Below are 19912 nucleotides of genomic sequence, written 5' to 3' on the forward strand. Positions count from 1 at the left end.
AAGTTTTTCCGTATTTGATTGTATTATTGATTCATTCACCACACACTTTTGATTTATTCAAAGAATAACACAGCACTTAAAATCTAAACACTAGAATGTGACGATACAGGAATCAAAAGACACTGTCCCAGTTTTGAAGCAGACAGACACATAAACAATTTAAATACGTTTAGGAGAGAAGGCAATGGCTCTCCACTCCAGTACTCTTGCCTGGAAAATCCCATGGACGGAGGAGCCTGGTAGGCTGCAGTCCATGGGGTCGCGAAGAGTCGGACACGACTGAGCGACTTCACTTTCATTTTTCACTTTCCTGCATTGGAGAAGGAAATGGCAACCTACTCCAGTGTTCTTGCCTGGAGAATCCCAGGGACGGGGAAGCCTGGTGGGCTGCCGTCTATGGAGTCGCACAGAGTCGGACACGACTGAAGCGACTTAGCAGCAGAGGTGATAAAGAGTCAGGTAGAGCAGCTCCGAGAAGAAAAATATTTTATTCTTGGGTCAGTTCAACTCTAATTATACGAAAATAAACACATTTTACCAACTGTAAAATTATACGCCACGCTTAAACATTAAAAACAAAAAAAAAGGACATTAAGGTTTTTTTCCCCCGAAGTGTCAAACGTAAAGCTCATTCTAGCGATGCTTTTGGAGCTAAACCCGCAGAAAAACACTGAGGAAGCATGACTGAGTTCTTACTGTTACTGCTCTCTGAAATCGGTCCTCCACATCGTTTCCTTAAAAAGTAGAAGCTTGTGGGAAACACAGTCTTGGCTCCTCAAGGAACACGCAACTGGAGACTCCAAGGAGAAAGCAGAACGCGGATGCCGCAGTTTTCCAAGTGCGGTCGGCCCTTCCCACGTGGTGGATTTTTGGCAACTCGCCCCACCTTCCTCCGGATTCCGGGGATGAGTCTAACGCCCTCCGGAGCCGTCCCTAGTGACGTCACGAGCGCGATTCCAGTCTGCGGCCAATCACGCGGCCGGATTCCGGGGGAAGCCCGGGGCGGCGGCAGCGCCCTGTGCGCATGCGCGAGGTCTCCGCGTGGCTATATAAACATGGCTGGCGTGGCCGCGCGGCGGGGCTGTGCGGAGCGCGCGTAGGGGGCTTCGGGGCGCTCTGGGTTCGTAGGTTTGAAATTTCTGGCGGGGGATCCGCCGCGCCGAGTTTCGGTGGGAGGTGGGAGCCGACGTGACGCCCTTCCGGGAGCCGCGCAGCCGGACTCCGCTGCATCTGGTCCCGGGGCTGAGGCGCCGGGTTGAGCCGGCGCACGTGTGAGCGCCGCCGAGGAAGCGGCGAGCGGCCGAGCAGGTGTGGCAGCCGGCGGGGCCGCGCGGACGGGAGGAAGGTCCGGGACGCCGGGGTCCCGCTGTCCAGCGCGGCGTCGGTCACTGACTCCTGTGTCGCGGCCCCGGAGCCTCTCCCTAGCGATGCTGTGGAGCTGGAACTGCACCGGAGTCGGCGGCCGCTTGTCAAGCCTCCCCTCGCCTCTGCTCCCGGAACGGCAGCGCCGCGGCTGCCGCTGATCCACCTGGGGGGATGCCCGCGGGCCTCACGGAGCCGGCCGGCGCCGCTCCCCCAGCCGGTGTGGGCGCCTCCGGGACCGTGACCATGGCCCCCGCCGCGGCTCTGCCCGTCCGGGTGGAGAGCACTCCGGTGGCCTTGGGCGCCGTGACTAAGGCTCCTGTCAGTGTCTGCGTAGAGTCCTCGGCGTCCCAGCCGCTGCGGTCCCCCGTGGGGACCCTGGTGACCAAAGTGGCCCCTGTCAGTGCCCTTCCTAAACTCAGCAACGGCCCTCGTCTACCATCTCCTCAGATCGTCGCCGTGAAAGCCCCCAACACCACCACAATCCAATTGCCTGCTAATCTGCAGCTTCCTCCAGGTACGTGGCTCACCTTGATAGCTTTAGCGGGCCAGCCGACTGTGACAGGGGAAACGTCGCAGCCGATCGCGCCTTGTCTCTGGGAATTCCAAAACACTCAGCCCAGAGAACCTTTCAACGTCTCGACTTTGCCGGGCAGTGATTTGGCTTGACAGTAGAGATAACCTCTTTGAGTCCTTACTGCATAGGTTTTCTTTTCGTATTTAAGGAAAGCATTTTTCACCTAAGGGGCCACAGTAAAAGCTGGAGCAGCATGTTCGAGAGGGCCTTTGAGGCACTGGCTCTTAGATTCGGGAAGATAGAGATTCGCTCAAGTTTTATTTCGTATGGAGAAAAGATCAGTTTTTATATCCACCTACTTAGATTACTGTGTTAAAAAAAAAAAAAGTGTTTTTAAAAGGTTCTTATGTGTTAAGACCGAAAGAGAATTTTAAACTGAAGCAAGCCTAAATAAGTTTACTAGAAAGAGGTGTGATGATTGTAACCTGCCGGAGTTGACAGGTCAGAGCCAGAAGGTTATTTGTGAAGCAGTGTGTGAATTCTGCAGTTAATGAGCCTGGGACTACTTTTTATACTAAAGTTTCCTCTGTAGGGCTGTTTTTCTTGACTGAGGCAAAGTTTTTGCTTTGTGATGACTTACATATTGTAAATATGCTGGAAGGTGTGTAAGTATTTTATCTTGTTTTCTTGCCTCCAGTGAAAGTCACTTGGAATTTCTGTGGGAGGAAAAGGCACATTTTCTCTTTGGAAAAAAATTCTGCTAGTGATTTTATTGTATTCTATGTGTTTTGCTTAGCAGCAGTGGGAGCTCTGACCAGCAAAGGTGGTAAAGAAATGGAAACCTTTTGGTTCACGTGATGTCAGTTTCCCCTTAGCAGAATGAGGAGGCCTCTTTTGTAACTAATGTTCTGTTTCGTCAGGAACATTGTGCAAAGATTAGTTCTTAACTTCTGATGAACTTGTGTTTTAGTTCTGTATGGTACAGGAGGTACTTACACTTAAGACTGTGTGCTCCACTGGATACATTTTTTTTTTTTTAATGTTCTGGAAGAACATCATCTATTAAGAGAATCATCATAAATTAACCCTGTACAGAACACAGGAGCTAGGTGGACAGAGACTATAGTCTTTTGTAGGACATTGCTTCCTACTAACCAGTCCTTGCAGGGCTTGCTTTTTTTCTTTCTTAACTTCTATACAGGATTACTGAGCTGTTGGAAAAATTATCTTTCTCAAAAGACCTGATGTCAGTTTCCCACTGTCTACAAATTCCAACAAAAAGTAAACCCAAGTGTACTCTCAAAGTGCTCTTAGTCAACATTGCTACTCATATATAGTTTTGAGGTCTCCCCTAAATTGGTAAAATAAACAAAATCTTACAAGAGGAATACTAAAATATACATTAAAACTTTGCTCACTATCACACAGTAAGTTAGATTTCCAATCACATACTCTATGGCTGTACGATCCACCTCATCCGTACTGGTTCCTAGGACTGTGTCCGCTTGGAGGTTTAAAGGAAAATAAGCCAACCTCTGTGGCTTAGGAGTCATCTCTGGAAGACAGTACTGGCCTTCTGAATGCGGGACTCACAGACTCGTTGATGTGGCTTTCTGCTGTGCCAGGATGTCCTGGCACATTTCAATCGAGCAGTTCCACTGAATATATTTTCTGCTGGTTCTAAATTGTCACCCTACATACCCTCTTATAAAGTAGTTATGAATTTGTTTAGATGAAGTACTCCTGATATGTTAAAAACAAAATTCCTATCTAGTCACCGAAGTTTGTTTAGAAATGATCAAAAAGTATTGAGAGGAAAACTTTCAAAAGTGGGAACTTGCTGGTGAGAGGGACCCGATCACTTATTGAGAACATACTGTGCTATGAAAATTGAGGTAAAATTGACATACAATATTATATCACTGGCCTCTTTTTATACATTTACATTATTTTGTTTGTTGGTCAAAATAGATAGCAAATAAGGAAAAAGTTCTCTAAGGGTAAATAATTTGTCCAGTGCCAGACAACTCATAGATATCAGAGGGAAATTGAATCCAGCTTTGTTTGACTCTTTCCACAGCACTGTGCTTACCACTTGATGTGCATATATAATATGCCTCCTGAGTAGCAATATTAAAAGGTGATTTATAGAATTTTAGAGCCTGTTTTTTTTATTACACAGAGAAACCAAAACTGAAACTTGTTAGAGCAAAAGAGCAGCCAGCCAGGACCACAGCTTAAGTATGCACCACACTAACGCTTGTTTTGCCGTGGGAGCGCTGTACTGTGCTTAGTCACTCAGTCGTGTCCGGCTCTTAGCGAATCCATGGACTGCAGCCCGCCAGGCTCCTCTGTTCGTGGGAGTCTCCAGACAAGAATACTGGAGTGGGTGGCCATGCCATCCTCCAGGGGATCTTCCCAACCCAGGGATCGAACCCAGGTCTCCCGCATTGCAGGCGGATTCTTTACCTGCTGAGCCCCTAGGGAAGCCCATGCTGTGGGAGAAACATCCACAAAAGAGAGGAGATAAATTGTTTTTAGGAGTTATTTAGAGAGGAGGTAGGATGGTACTTTGAGGAGCAGCTTTTGGAATTTCTGCTCAAGTGTAGCAGAAGAGCATACTCAGGCTTGCACTCTCTTGGGTGCACAATAAGATAACTGATAACCTGAGGTATGACGTAGAAACACTGATTAAAATAACATTTGGACACTGATTAAAGTACTGTTTTAAAGAGTTTATCAGTCTTGTACTAGTTCTTTTATAGGCCAAGGATTAGCAGAGGATTACTCAAAGATACTTAAATTACCTAGGAGTCAGCTCTGATTTTTCCAAGGTAATGAATTCTTTGTGTTTGCTTTCTCTTACTTCAAAATTTCCTCTGTGAACTGAACTATTTTTTTTAAATGTACATATGTACCACAGGTTTTTCTTGGTAGCAGGAGCTGGAAACAAAAAGAGGGGCATTGTGAGGAAATGAAAGAAACTGTAGCAAAGCCCTGAAGATTATTCTGTGGAATATTTTTGCTAATCTCTTCAGTCTTTTCTCTTTTATGAATTTGTGGGATTCAGACCAGACTGTGGCTCTTTGTATTTTTGGTATCCTGTGCCTCTTCTATCATGTATTTGAGAGTGATGAGGAAGGACTTGATTGCTTCTTTTATGTCACAGTTCTTTTATGAACTGTGCTTCATAAATTCTGCTTCCATAGTCTTACTGTACAGAAGTTTGTGAAAGTTGCTGGTGAAATCCTTTTTTATCAACTCCTTCACGCTGAGACATGGTGTAGGTTTTGCATCTTTCTCGAATTCTGAATCAGTACCTGGATAAACTTGAGGTTCTTGTTTTCACCCCAGCTTTATCAGAGGGATATTACATGATCATCTGCTCCCAAGGTTGTCCCAGTACTCCAGGACACCATGGAAAGTGTTGGCAGTTGTCTTCAGTGGTCACCAATGCCCCGGTAGCTCATCTGGTAAAGAATCTGCCCGAGCTATGGGAGAACTGGGTTTGATCCCTGGGTTGGGAAGATACCCTGGAGAAGGGAATGGCTACCCACTCCAGTATTCTGGCCTGGAGAATTCCATGGACTGTATAGTTCATTGGGTTGCAAAGAATCTGACACAACTGAGCAACTTTTCACCTTCAGTGCTCACCATATGTACCAGCCATAGTTTGGATTTCAAGGGCTGTGAAGTCACTTTGACTCACATTTACCCTTACAGCATTAATAACAACTACTACTGACAACTTTAAAATTCATGAGTTTGCTCAGAAGTATTGTCTCATTTGATCTCTTTAACAATCTTGCAAAATAGGTATGTCTCTCAGTCCACAAACATGAGATGTCTTCCCATTTATTTTAGATCTTTAATTTCTTTAAATGACATTTTATAGTTTCCAGATATTGCTTTTGTACTTATTTGGTTAAATTTATTCCTAAAGTGTATTATTTTTTATCTTATTGTAGGTGGAATTTTTTCTTAATTCTGTTTACAATTACTCATTGGAAATGTATAGAAATACAGTTGATTCTTCTTTATTGATCTTGTATCCTGCTTCCTAGTTGAACTCATTTATTAGTTTTAATAGTTTTTTTTCATAGATGTTTGGATTTTTATATACAAGATCATGATACATGTGAATAGATGGTTTTACTGTCTCTTTTGGATGCCTTTTATTTTCCTGTATCATTGCCCTGGTTAGAACTCTCAGTATAATGTTAAGTGGTAGTGACTGTAGGCATCCTTGTCACGTTCCTCATCTCAGGAATCCTGATCTTAGGGTGAAAGAATTTAGTCTTTCACTGTTAAGTATGATGCTAGCTATGAGTTTTAAACCAACCTTGCATACTGAGATAAGTATCACTTGATCAAGGGTATAACACTTTTTATATGTTGCTGAATTTAGTTTGCTAGTACTTTGTTGAGAATTTTTGCATTGGTATACATAGGATATTTTTGTTTTAATATGAGGGTAAAACAGACCTTACAGAATGAATTGACACATGTTTTCTATTCTGTTTTTTAGAAGAATTTATGAAGACCTAGCATTTTTTTTCCTTAGATATTTGATATGGAGAGTGAGTGAGTGAGTGAAGTTGCTCAGTCGTGTCCGACTCTTTGCAACCCCGTGGACTATAGCCCACCAGGCTCCTCCGTCTGTGGGATTCTCCAGGCAAGAACACTGGAGTGGGTTGCCATTTCCTTCTCCAGGGGATCTTCCCAACCCATGGATCAAATCCAGGTCTCCTGCATTGCAGGCAGACGCTTTAACCTCTGAGCCACCAGGGAAGCCCTCATATGGAGAAGGAAATGGCAACCCACTCCAGTACTCTTGCCTGGAAAATCCCATGGACGGAGGAGCCTGGTGGGCTGCAGTCCATGGGGTCGCTAGAGTCAGACACAAGTGAGCGACTTCACTTTCACTTTTCACTTTCACGCATTGGAGAAGGAAATGGCAACCCACTCCAGTGTTCTTGCCTGGAGATGGGGACAGGGACGGGGGAGCCTGGTGGGCTGCCTGTCTGTGGGGTCGCACAGAGTCCAACACTACTGAAGCGACTTAGCAGCAACAGATATTTGATAGAATTCATCAGTGAAGCCATGGGGAACTGAGCTTATCTTGTGGATACTATTTTAGATTATTCATTCAATCTGTTTGTTAGAGGTCTATTCAGGTTGCCCATTTTCTTAAGCTAGTTTTAGTAGTTTATTATGTTTCTAGGAATTTGTCCATTTCATATAATTTATCTAATTTATTGGTTTATAATTGGTCATAGCATTCAACTAGAATCCTTCTTTCTGTAAGATTAGTGGTAATATCCCCTCTTTCATTCCTAATTTTAGCAATTTGAGCCTTTTCTACTTTTTTTCTTGGTTAATCTAGGTCAAGATTTGTCAGTTTTTTGATCTATTCAAAGAACCAACTTTTGGTTTTTTTTTCTCATTTGTTTCTCTATTCTTGATTCTCCTGACCCTGCTCTAATCTTTATTAATTTTCTTTCATCTGCTTGCTGTCATTTTTGTTTAGTTTTTTCCCAGTGTCTTTAGATAGAAGGTTATAAAACTATTACTTTAAATTATCCTTCTCTTAAAATACACGGATTTACTTTTTGTAGTCTGTTTTCAGTCTAAAGAACTTAATTTAGTGTTTTCTGTCTGATGCTAGCACCGAGTCCTCTATGTTTTTATCTGAGGATGTCTTTTTTTTTTAAACTTTTTATTGGGGTATAGTTGATTTGCAATGTTGTGTAAGTTTCAGGTGTACAGCAGAGTAAATCTGTTATACGTACACATATGTCCACCCTTTTCTAGATTGTTTCCCATATAGGCCATTACCAAGTATTGAGTAGAGTTCCTTGTGCTATACAGTAGGTCCTCATTAGTTATCTGTTTTTTGTATAATAGTGTGTATACGTCAGTTCCAATCCAGGATGTCTTTATTTTGTCTCCTTTTTTGAAAGATGTTTTCAATGAATATCTGATTGTTGGTGATAATTATTTTTGTTTTTCTTTTTCCCCAGCAAGTGGAATATGTCATACTCCTGATGTCTGGCCTCCATTGTTTCTGATGAGAATTTAGCTGTTAATCCTGTTAACGTAGTTCTCTTGTATATTTTTCTCTTACTGTTCTCAAGGTTTTATCTTTGTACATTTTTATCATGATGTGTCTTTGCATTTATCTTATTGGGTTGACCAAAAAGTTTGTTCAGGTGTTTCCATCTTATGAAAACTCAAATGAACCATTTGACCAATTCAAGACTTAAGAGTTTGTTGAACTACTTTGATGTTTAGATTATTTTTTACCAAATTTGGGAAGTTTTTAGCCATTATCTCTTCGGATATTTTTCGGCTCCTTTCTCTCCCTCCCTCCCCGTTTCTGTCCCTCCTCTCCTTCTGGTATTCACATTAGGCCTGTGTTGATGTGCCTGTCACTGTGCCAGGTTTCTGTGAAGCTCTGTTCATTTTTCTTCATTCTTTTTTCTCTTCATTCTTTGGATTGCGTAATCTCTATTGAACCGTCTTCAAGTTCACTGACTTATCTTTCTGCTCATTCAAGTTTGCTGTTGATCCTCTCTCGTGAAATTTTTATTTGAGTTTTTGTACCTTATAATTACAGAATTTCTTTTTTTTGGTAATATCTGTTTCTCTAATGGTATTCTCTACTTAATGACAGAATCATCATCATCTTATCTTCCTTTACTTCTCTAAGCATGATTTCCCTTAGTCTTTTGATATATTTATAACAGTTACTTTGAAGTCTTTGTTAAATCTAACATCTGATTTCACTCAGGTGGTTTCTATTGCCTGCCTTTCTCTGTGTGTCATTCTTTTTTCTTTGCATGTCCTGTAATTTTTAAATTAAAACTAATATATTGACACTTTCAGTGGCTAAAGCTCCATGCTTCCAATGCAGGGGGCCCGAGTTCAATCCCTGATCAGGGAACTAGATTCCACATGCCACAACTAAGACTCAGCACAGGCGAATAAATGAATATTTTTTAAAAGTTAACAGAGTGACTTGAGGTATTGGTCTTTACTCCCTTGAGTGGATTATTGTTGTTTGTTTTTTAAGTGTCTGGCTGAACTATTTTAATGAAATCTGTTTCCCTCAGAGGATACAGCTTTAGGCATAAGCGCAGCCTCCCTGGGATAACAGAGGTTTCAGCAGGGCTCTTTTTGATTGTTTCTTTCTCTGATAGCTCTGTTAAGCTTTCTGCCTCTGCTGGTATCATGCCTAGACTCCACTCACTGCCGGTACCTTCTTGTTTTCAACAGCACCCTAAGGCCTAACTAGCTTCACAGTCTATATGGACTCATCTACGGGTAGTTTCTGAGGTCATTGAGGTTCTGACCCCAGTAGGACCCTTCTTAGTTGTTTCTTTATCTTGTTCTCTGTGGTAGACCAGAGATAGACCTGTGACTTAGCATAGCTTGTATCTGTTAGGAAGATATCAGAACCCTTTCTTTTAATTGTTCATTGTATTTGAGAATGCCCTTAGTTTGACCTTTCCCACACTCTGAAATAAAGTCAGTTTCTCTTGGGAGATGTTTGGAGCAGGTACTCAGGACAGTGGCATGCTTGTTCTGAGTGATGTCTCTGCTTTAGAAGTGGGGTACTGGGCTTGGGTGGTGACCTCTAGTCTGCTCTGCTTATCTCTTCCATCATGGAACTCCCACCCCATGAAAGAGCTGGGGTGAGGGTGATGGGGGCCCAAGTATTCTCAGTCGAGTCTTCCCTTTATGAGTAGGGATGAGTAAAACAAGAAGCCTGGAAACCCTTGGGTGCACTTGTCTCCAATTTATTTTCTTCTGTATTCAGCTTGAGGTGGCAGAAATGCAAGATGCCGTCCCTGAAAAGTAGCATAGCCCTCACTGGAAGCTTGGGAGAGAGGGACACCCTCCGTTGTCCACATTGCCTGAACTGAGAAGGGAGAGGGGTGGGTCATGGTTCAGATGCCACAGATTCTTGTTGTTCTTACTGAGTTTTAGTAGATTCTTTTTAATAAATTGTCTAGTCATTTTCTGTATGCCTTTGGGCAATTTCTGAAGACTTTAAATAGTTGTTTTTAAAAATAATTTTCACAAGTTATGCTTGTTTTGCTGGGGAATGGCTTTATGGAGCTCTTCGTGTCCAGGAATGGAACTCCAGCTATGACTGTTCTTGCTTGTGCCTACTACTTACATGGACAAGAATTTCTTTACAATAGAAATACTGGGTTAGAGGGTATGCAAATGGGAACCAGTTTGGCACAGTCGTGTAGAGTTAAATGAAGCAGTTGTACAAAACTATACTACCAGCTTTAAGATTGTAAGAGTTTTTGTTGCTACACATCTCTGTAACACTTAATATTGTCAATGGACTTCTTAATTTTTGTCTGCCTAGGTAGACATAAAGTAATATCTCACTGTGGTCTTAATTTACCTTTCCCTGTCATTGGTATCTGTGTTTCTTTTGTGCATTTTGGATGTTCATTCTTCGAATATATGTGAACTAAATTTTTTTTTTTTCAATCTTGTGCTTTGTCTTTTTACCTCATGGTATCTTTGGCTAAGCAAAAGTTTTAAAAATATAGTGGTATGTATCAAGTTTATTTAGTTAAGAAATTCTTCCCTGTTCCAAGTTCAGAATGACAGTTTTCTACATTGTTTAAGAGGTTAAAAGTTTTTATTCTTGTATCCTTGATGTCCTTGGGTTTTTGTGCATGGTGTGGAACATTTCATCTTTTCCATATAAGTAACTAATTATATAGTAGCTCTTTTTCTCACTGATCTGCAGTACTCTTAGAAGAATTTCATATGACATATCTGGAGGCTATTTGGGATTTTCTATTCCATTGGTCAAAAGCAAAGGAGAAAAGGAAAGATATAAACATCTGAATGTAGAGTCAAAGAATAGCGAGAAGAGATAAGAAAGCCTTCTTCAGCGATGAATGCAAAGAAATAGAGGAAAACAACAGAATGGGAAAGACTAGGGATCTCTTCAAGAAAATCAGAGATACCAAAGTAACATTTCATGCAAAGATGAGCTCGATAAAGGACAGAAATGGTATGGACCTAACAGAAGCAGAAGATATTAAGAAGAGATGGCAAGAATACACAGAAGAAATGTACAAAAAAGATCTTCATGACCCAGATAATCACGATGGTGTGATCACTGATCTAGAGCCAGACATCCTGGAATGTGAAGTCAAGTGGGCCGTAGAAAGCATCACTACGAACAAAGCTAGTGGAGGTGACGGAATTCCAGTTGAGCTATTCCAAATCCTGAAAGATGATGCTGTGAAAGTGCTGCACTCAATATGCCAGCAAATTTGGAAAACTCAGCAGTGGCCACAGGACTGGAAAAGGTCAGTTTTCATTCCAATCCCAAAGAAAGGCAATGCCAAAGAATGCTCAAACTACCGCACATTGCACTCATCTTACACGCTAGTAAAGTAATGCTTAAAATTCTCCAAGCCAGGCTTCAGCAATATGTGAACCGTGAACTTCCTGATTGTTCAAGCTGGTTTTGGAAAAGGCAGAGGAACCAGAGATCAAATTGCCAACATCTGCTGGATCATGGAAAAAGCAAGAGCGTTCCAGAAAAACATCTATTTCTGCTTTATTGATTATGCCAAAGCCTTTGACTGTGTGGATCACAATAAACTGTGGAAAATTCTGAAAGAGATGGAAATACCAGACCACCTGATCTGCCTCTTGAGAAATCTGTATGCAGGTCAGGAAGCAACAGTTAGAACTGGACATGCAACAACAGACTGGTTCCAAATAGGAAAAGGAGTATGTCAAGGCTGTATATTGTCACCCTGCTTATTTAACTTATATGCAGAGTACATCATGAGAAACGCTGGACTGGAAAAAACACAAGCTGGAATCAAGATTGCAGGGAGAAATATCAATAACCTCAGATATGCAGATGACACCACCCTTATGGCAGAAAGTGAAGAGGAACTCAAAAGCCTCTTGATGAAAGTGAAAGTGGAGAGTGAAAAAGTTGGCTTAAAGCTCAACATTCAGAAAACGAAGATCATGGCATCTGGTCCCATCACTTCATGGGAAATAGATGGGGAAACATTGGAAACAGTGTCAGACTTTATTTTTTGGGGCTCCAAAATCACTGCAGATGGTGACTGCAGCCATGAAATTAAAAGACACTTACTCCTTGGAAGGAAAGTTGTGACCAACCTAGATAGCATATTCAAAAGCAGAGACATTAATTTGCCAACAAAGGTTCGTCTAGTCAAGGCTATGGTTTTTTCTGTGGTCATGTATGATGTGAGAGTTGGACTGTGAAGAAGGCTGAGCGCCAAAGAATTGATGCTTTTGAACTGTGGTGTTGGAGAAGACTCTTGAGAGTCCCTTGGACTGCAAGGAGATCCAACCAGTCCATTCTGAAGGAGATCAGCCCTGGGATTTCTTTGGAAGGAATGATTCTAAAGCTGGAACTCCAGTACTTTGGCCACCTCATGCGAAGAGTTGACTCATTGGAAAAGACTCTGATGCTGGGAGGGATTGGGGCAAGAGGAGAAGGGGACGACAGAGGATGAGATGGCTGGATGGCATCACTGACTCTATGGACGTGAGTCTGAGTGAACTCTGGGAGTTGGTGATGGACAGGGAGGCCTGGCGTGCTGTGATTCATGGGGTCGCAAAGAGTCGGACACGACTAAGCGACTGATCTGATCTGATTCCATTGGTCAGTTTGCATAGTCTTGTACTGTTACCATACTGTCTTAACTGTAGCTTTATAAATAGTTTGATGTCATTAGCAAAGTGTTTCACCTTTTTCAGGAGCATCTCATCCATATGTTTAGACTTTTAATATTTTAAATAGCTTTGAGTAACAACATTTTTCTGTATTATATATTGTAATTAGTAGACATGGAATTCAGTATGTACTAACTATTCACTTAATCAAAGCATTTTACAGCATTGAAAGAAATGAGAGAACAAAAAACGTGAAGATTATGCTTCATTTATTAGCTCACATTTTGTTTTCTGTTAACTATAGGAACCGTTTTGATCAAAAGTAACAGTGGTCAGCTGATGTTGGTATCTCCTCAGCAAGCTGTAACAAGAACTGAGACCACAAGTAACATAACTTCAAGGCCAGCTGTACCAGCAAATACGCAAACCGTCAAAATCTGTACCATGCCGGTAGTATACATTAATGTTTTCTTCATCCTCCTTAGTTTTCTAGCAATTATCTTCATATAAGTGTGTATGTATTTGCCAGTAAAAATAATATAAAAGATGATTCTGCTCAACTGTTTGAATTAAGCTACTTTCCTTGAACATGTTAATTTTATCAAGATGTTTGGTTTTGTCATTTGGTAAAATTAAAAATTTAATCTTCATACTCAGATTTTGTTGTCCTCAAGGAAATGTTCAAAGGGCTCTTTGCATCTCTAAATGGGAAGAAAATAACCATTCTATTTCAATTTTAATTTGTGGTAAGACATTAACACTAGAGTTTACAGTATTTATTTTTATCTATATCATATAGGACTTATCTTTAAAAAATTAGAAATCTACTGTAATATTTCGTTAACTTGGCTTTTTTTTTTTTTTTTTACTTTACAATATTGTATTGGTTTTGCTATACATGGACATGAATCTGCCACGGGTGTACATGTGTTCCCCATCCCATCCTTCTGGGTCATCCCAGTGCACCAGCCCCGAGCATCCTGTATCATGCATTGAACCTGGACTGGTGATCTGTTTCACATATGATAATATACATGTTTCAATGCCATTCTCCCAAACCATCCCACCCTCGCCCTCTCCCACAGAATCCAAAAGACTGTACTATACATCTGTGTCTCTTATGCTGTCTCTCATACAGGTTTATCGTTACCATCTTTCTAAATTCCATATATATGCGTTAGTATACTGTATTGGTGTTTTTCTTTCTGGCTTACTTCACTCTGTATAATAGGCTCCAGTTTCATCCACCTCATTAGAACTGATTCAAATGTATTCTTTTTAATGGCTGAGTAATACTCCATTGTGTATATGTACCACAGCTTTCTTATCCATTCGTCTGCTGACGGACATCTAGGTTGCTTCCATGTCCTGGCTATTATAAACAGTGCTGCGATGAACATTGGGGTACACGTGTCTCTTTCCCTTCTGGTTTCCTCAGGGTGTATGCCCAGCAGTGGGATTGCTGGGTCATATGGCAGTTCTATTTCCAGTTTTTTAAGGAATTTCCACACTGTTCTCCATAGTGGCTGTACTAGTTTGCATTCCCACCAACAGTGTAAGAGGGTTCCCTTTTCTCCACGCCCTCTCCAGCATTTATTGCTTGTAGACTTTTGGATCACAGCCATTCTGACTGGTGTGAAATGGTACCTCATAGTGGTTTTGATTTGCATTTCTCTAATAATGAGTGATGCTGAGCATCTTTTCATGTGTTTGTTAGCCATCTCTATGTCTTCTTTAGAGAAATGTCTGTTTAGTTCTTTGGCCCATTTTTTGATTGGGTCATTTATTTTTCTGGAATTGAGCTGCAGGAGTTGCTTGTATGTTTTTGAGATTAATCCTTTGTCAGTTGCTTCATTTGCTATTATTTTCTCCCATTCTGAAGGCTGTCTTTTCACCTTGCTTATAGTTTTCTTTGTTGTGCAGCAGCTTTTAATATTAATTAGGTCCTATTTGTTTATTTTTGCTTGTATTTCCAGTATTCTGGGAGGTGGGTCATAGAGGATCCTCCTGTGATTTATGTCAGAGTGTGTTTTGCCTGTCCGCCTCTAGGATTTTTATATTTTCTGGCCTTACATTTAGATCTTTAATCCATTTTGAGTTTATTTTTGTGTATGGTGTTAGAAAGTGTTCTGGTTTCATTTTTTTACAAGTGGTTGATCAGTTTTCCCAGCACCACTTGTTAAAGAGATTATCTTTTCTCCATTGTATATTCTTGCCTCCTTTGTCGAAGATAAGGGGACCATAGGTGTGTGGATTTATCTCTGGGCTTTCTGTTTTGTTCTGTCTTTGTGCCAGTACCATACTGTCTTGATGACTGTGGCTTTGTAGTAGAGCCTGAAGTCAGACAGGTTGATTCCTCCAGTTCCATTCTTCTTTCTCAAGATTGCTTTGGCTATTCAAGGTTTTTTGTATTTCCGTGCAAATTGGGAAATTATTTGATCTAGTTCTGTGAAAATACCATTGGTAGCTTGATAGGGATTGCATTGAATCTATAGATTGCTTTGGGTAGTATACTCATTTTCACTATATTGATTCTTCTGATCCATGAGCATGGTATATTTTACCATCTATTAGTGTCCTCTTTGATTTCTTTCACTAGTGTTTTATAGTTTTCTATATATAGGTCTTTTGTTTCTTTAGGTAGATATATTCCTAGGTATTTTATTCTTTTCGTTGCAATGGTGAATGGAATTGTTTCCTTAATTTCTCTTTCTGTTTTCTCATTGTTAGTGTATAGGAATGCAAGGGATTTCTGTGTGTTGATTTTATATCCTGCAACATTACTATATTCATTAATTAGCTCTAGTAATTTTCTGGTGGAGTCTTTAGGGTTTTCTATATAGAGGATCATGTCATCTGCAAACAGTGAGAGCTTTACTTCTTCTTTTCCAATCTGGATTCCTTTTATTTCTTTTTCTGCTGTGATTGCTGTGGCCAAAACTTCGAAAACTATGTTGAATGGTAGTGGTGAGAGTGGGCACCCTTGTCTTGTTACTGACTTTAGGGGGAATGCTTTCATCTTTTCACCATTGAGGATAATGTTTGCTGTGGGTTTGTCATATATAGCTTTTATTATGTTGAGGTATGTTCCTTCTATTCCTGCTTTCTGGAGGGTTTTTATCATAAATGGGTGTTGAATTTTGTCAAAGGCTTTCTCTGCATCTATTGAGATAATCATATGGCTTTTATTTTTCAATTTGTTAATGTGGTGTATTACATTGATTGATTTGCGGACATTGAAGAATCCTTGCATCCCTGGGATAAAGCCCACTTGGTCATGATGTATGATCTTTTTAATGTGTTGTTGGATTCTGTTTGCTAGAATTTTGTTGAGGATTTTTGCATCTATGTTCATCAGTGATATTGTTTTGTAGTTTTCTTTTTCTGTGGCATCTTTGTCAGGTTTTGGTATTAGGGTGATGGTAGCCTCATAGAATGAGTTTGGGAGTTTACCTTCCTCTGCAATTTTCTGGAAGAGTTTGAGCAGGATAGGTGTTAGCTCTTCTCTAAATTTTTGGTAGAATTCAGCTGTGAAGCCGTCTGGACCTGGGCTTTTGTTTGCTGGAAGATTTTTGATTACAGTTTCAATTTCCGTGCTTGTGCTGGGTCTGTTAAGATTTTCCATTTCTTCCTGGTTCAGTTTTGGAAAGTTGTACTTTTCTAAGAATCTGTCCATTTCTTCCACGTTGTCCATTTTATTAGCATATAGTTGCTGATAGTAGTCTCTTATGATCCTTTGTATTTCTGTGTTGTCTGTTGTGATCTCTCCATTTTCATTTCTAATTTTGTTGATTTGATTTTTCTCCCTTTGTTTCCTGATGAGTCTAGCTAATGGTTTGTCAATTTTATTCAACTTCTCAAAGAACCAGCTTTTGGCTTTGTTGATTTTTGCTATGGTCTCTTTTGTTTCTTTTGCATTTATTTCTGCCCTAATTTTTAAGATTTCTTTCCTTTTACTAACCCTGGGGTTCTTCATTTCTTCCTTTTCTAGTTGCTTTAGGTGTAGAGTTAGGTTATTTATTTGACTTTTTTCTTGTTTCTTCAGGTATGCCCGTATTGCTATGAACCTTCCCCTTAGCACTGCTTTTACAGTATCCCACAGGTTTTGGGTTGTTGTGTTTTCATTTTCATTCATTTCTATGCATATTTTGATTTTTTTTTAATTTCTTCTGTGATTTGTTGGTTATTCAGCAGCACGTTGTTCAGCCTCCATATGTTGGAATTTTTAATAGTTTTTGTCTCCTGTCATTGACATCTAATCTTACTGCATTGTGGTCAGAAAAGTTGCTTGGAATGATTTCAATTTTTTGAATTTACCAAGGCTAGATTTATGGCCCAGGATGTGATCTATCCTGGAGAAGGTTCCATGTGCACTTGAGAAAAAGGTGAAATTCATTGTTTTGGGGTGAAATGTCCTATAGATATCAATTAGGTCTAACTGGTCTATTGTTTCATTTAAAGTTTGTGTTTCCTTGTTAATTTTTTGTTTAGTTGATCTATCCATAGGTGTGAGTGGGGTATTAAAGTCTCCCACTATTATTGTGTTATTATTAATTTCCCCTTTCATACTTGTTAGCATTTGTCTTACATATTGCGGTGCTCCTATGTTGGGTGCATATATATTTATAATTGTTATGTCTTCTTCTTGGATTGATCCTTTGATCATTATGTAGTGTCCTTCTTTGTCTGTTTTCACAGCCTTTGTTTTAAAGTCTATTTTATCTGATATGAGTATTGCTACTCCTGCCTTCTTTTGGTCTCTATTTGTGTGAAGTATCTTTTTCCAGTCCTTCACTTTCAGTCTGTATGTGTCCCCTGTTTTGAGGTGGGTCTCTTGTAGACAACATATATAGGGGTCTTGTTTTTTTTATCCATTCAGCCAGTCTTTGTCTTTTGGATGGGGCATTTAAGCCATTTACATTTAAGGTAATTATTGATAAGTATGATCCTGTTGCCATTTACTTTATTGTTTTGGGTTCGAGTTTATACACCCTTTCTGTGTTTCCTGTCTAGAGAAGGTCCTTTAGCCTTTGTTGGAGAGCTGGTTTGGTGGTGGTGAATTCTCTCAGCTTTTTCTTGTCTGTAAAGCTTTTGATTTCTCTTTCATATTTGAATGAGATCCTTGCTGGGTACAGTAATCTGGGCTATAGGTTATTTTCTTTCATCACTTTAAGTATGTCTTGCCATTCCCTCCTGGCCTGAAGAGTTTCTATTGAAAGATCAGCTGTTACCCTTATGGGAATCCCCTTGTGTGTTATTTGTTGTTTTTCCCTTGCTGCTTTTAATATTTGTTCTTTGTGTTTGATCTTTGTTAATTTGATTAATATGTGTCTTGGGGTGTTTCGCCTTGGGTTTATCCTGCTTGGGACTCCCTGGGTTTCTTGGACTTGGGTGATTATTTCCTTCCCTATTTTAGGGAAGTTTTCAACTATTATCTCCTCAAGTATTTTCTCATGGCCTTTCTTTTTGTCTTCATCTTCTGGGACTCCTATGATTCGAATGTTGGGGCGTTTAGCATTGTCCCAGAGTTCTCTGAGGTTGTCCTCATCTCTTTTAATTCTTTTTTTGTTTCCTCTCTGTTTCATTTATTTCTACCATTCTATCTTCTCCGTCACTGAGTGTTTTTGATCTCATTTATTGCATTTTTCATTATATATTGACTCTTTTTTATTTCTTCTAGGTCCTTGTTAAACATTTCTTGCATCTTCTTGATCTTTGTCTCCTGCCTATTTATCTGTAACTCCATTTTGTTTTCAAGATTTTGGATCATTTTCACTATCATTATTTGGAATTCTTTATCAGGTAGATTCCCTATCTCTTCCTCTTTGGTTTGGTGGGCATTTATCCTGTTCCTTTACCTGCTGGGTATTTCTCTCTTTCTTCGTCTTGTTTATATTGCTGCATTTGGGTGTCCTTTCCATATTCTGGTAGTTTGTGGTTCCTCTTTATTGTGGAGGTTCCTCACTGTGGGTGGGGTTGGACATGTGGTTTGTCAAGGTTTCCTGGTTAGGGAAGCTTGTGTCGGTGTTCTGGTGGGTCAAGCTGGATTTCTTCTCTCTGGAGTGCAATGAAGTGTCCAGTAATGAGTTATGAGATGTCAGTGGGTTTGGAGTAACTTTGGGCAGCCTGTATATTGGAGCTCAGTGATGTGTTCCTGTGTTGCTGGAGAATTTGCGTGGTATGTCTTTCTCTGGAACTTCTTGGCCCTTGGGTGGTGCTTGGTTTCAGTGTAGGTATGGAGGTGTTTGATGAGCTCCTATCGATTAATGTTCCCTGGAGTAAGGAGTTCCCTGGTGTTCTCAGGATTTGGACTTAAGTCTCCTGCCTCTGGTTTTCAGTCATATTCTTACAGTAGCCTGAAGACTTCTCCATATAAAAGGTTAATGATGTAAAGTTTCTCCACAGTGAGGGACACCCAGAGAGGTACACAGAGTTACATGGAGAAGAGAATAGGGAGGAGGGAGATAGAAGTGACCAGGAGAAGAACAGGGGGAATCAAAAGGGGAGAGAGCAAGCTAACCAGTAATCACTTCCCTATGTGCACTCCACAGTCTGGATCCCTCAGAGATGTTCACGGAGTTATACAGAGAAGAGAAGAGGAAGGGAGGAGACAGAGGTGGCCAGGAGGATAAAAGGGGGAATCAAAAGGAGAGAGACATATCCAGCCAGTAATCAGTTCCCAAAGTGTTGTCCATAGCTCGGAATACACAAAGAGATTCACAGAGTGGGTAGCGAAGAAAAGGGTGAGGGAGGAGATAGAGGCGACCTGGTGGAGAAAAAGGAGAGTCCAAAGGGGGAGAGAGCAGTCAAGCCAGTAATCTCGTTCCCAAGTAAAAATGAGAACTGAAGATTGGGTTCTTAAAGGTACAAAATTGATAACAAATACCAAAAAGCAAAGATTAAAAATCTAGACTAGAGGTTAGATTCTGAAAAATACAATATTAAAAGAACAAAGTCACAAAAATTATAAAATATATATATATGAAGTTTGCTTTAAAAATAGGGTCCTTTTTTTTTTTTTTTTGCAAAGTAATAGTAGGTTATAAAAATTAAAATTAAAGGTGTAATAGAGGACTTAAAAATTAAAAAAATATTTTTTTTAATTTAAAAAGTAATAATAGTAAAAATACATCTAGGACTTTCTCTGGTGTCATTGTGGACAGTGTAGGGTCAGTTCATATTCAGATAGTTCCTTGATCCCGCTTACACTTCTCAGTATCTATATGCCCATTCCTAGGTAGTCCATGCTAACTGCAGGGTTTTAATCTGTTGCAACTGTCACTTCCAAAGCGGTTCCCTCTGTTTATTTTAGCTTCTGTTTGCTGG

At 40.3% G+C, this 19912-nt stretch overlaps 1 protein-coding gene across 6 annotated transcripts in view; it reads left to right on the plus strand.

The window, feature by feature from the left end:
• Window positions 1-714: 714 nt before the first annotated feature.
• TAF4B (TATA-box binding protein associated factor 4b) overlaps window positions 715-19912 on the plus strand; it is a 186594-nt gene continuing 167396 nt past the window's right edge. For 3 of the 6 annotated variants that reach the window (XM_044934734.2, XM_044934733.2, XM_025273153.3), the window contains exons 1-2: window positions 716-1879; window positions 12891-13036. In XM_044934734.2, the coding sequence (XP_044790669.2) occupies window positions 1537-1879; window positions 12891-13036 (489 nt within the window). In that variant the 5' untranslated portion in view covers window positions 716-1536. Of the gene's footprint in view, window positions 1880-12890; window positions 13037-19912 lie in introns of all 6 variants that reach the window. The other 3 variants (XM_025273152.3, XM_044934735.2, XM_044934732.2) reach the window with 2 other exon arrangements.

The sequence above is a fragment of the Bubalus bubalis genome, chromosome 22 (assembly GCF_019923935.1).
Source record: "Bubalus bubalis isolate 160015118507 breed Murrah chromosome 22, NDDB_SH_1, whole genome shotgun sequence".
NCBI classification, from domain to species: Eukaryota; Metazoa; Chordata; class Mammalia; order Artiodactyla; family Bovidae; genus Bubalus; species Bubalus bubalis.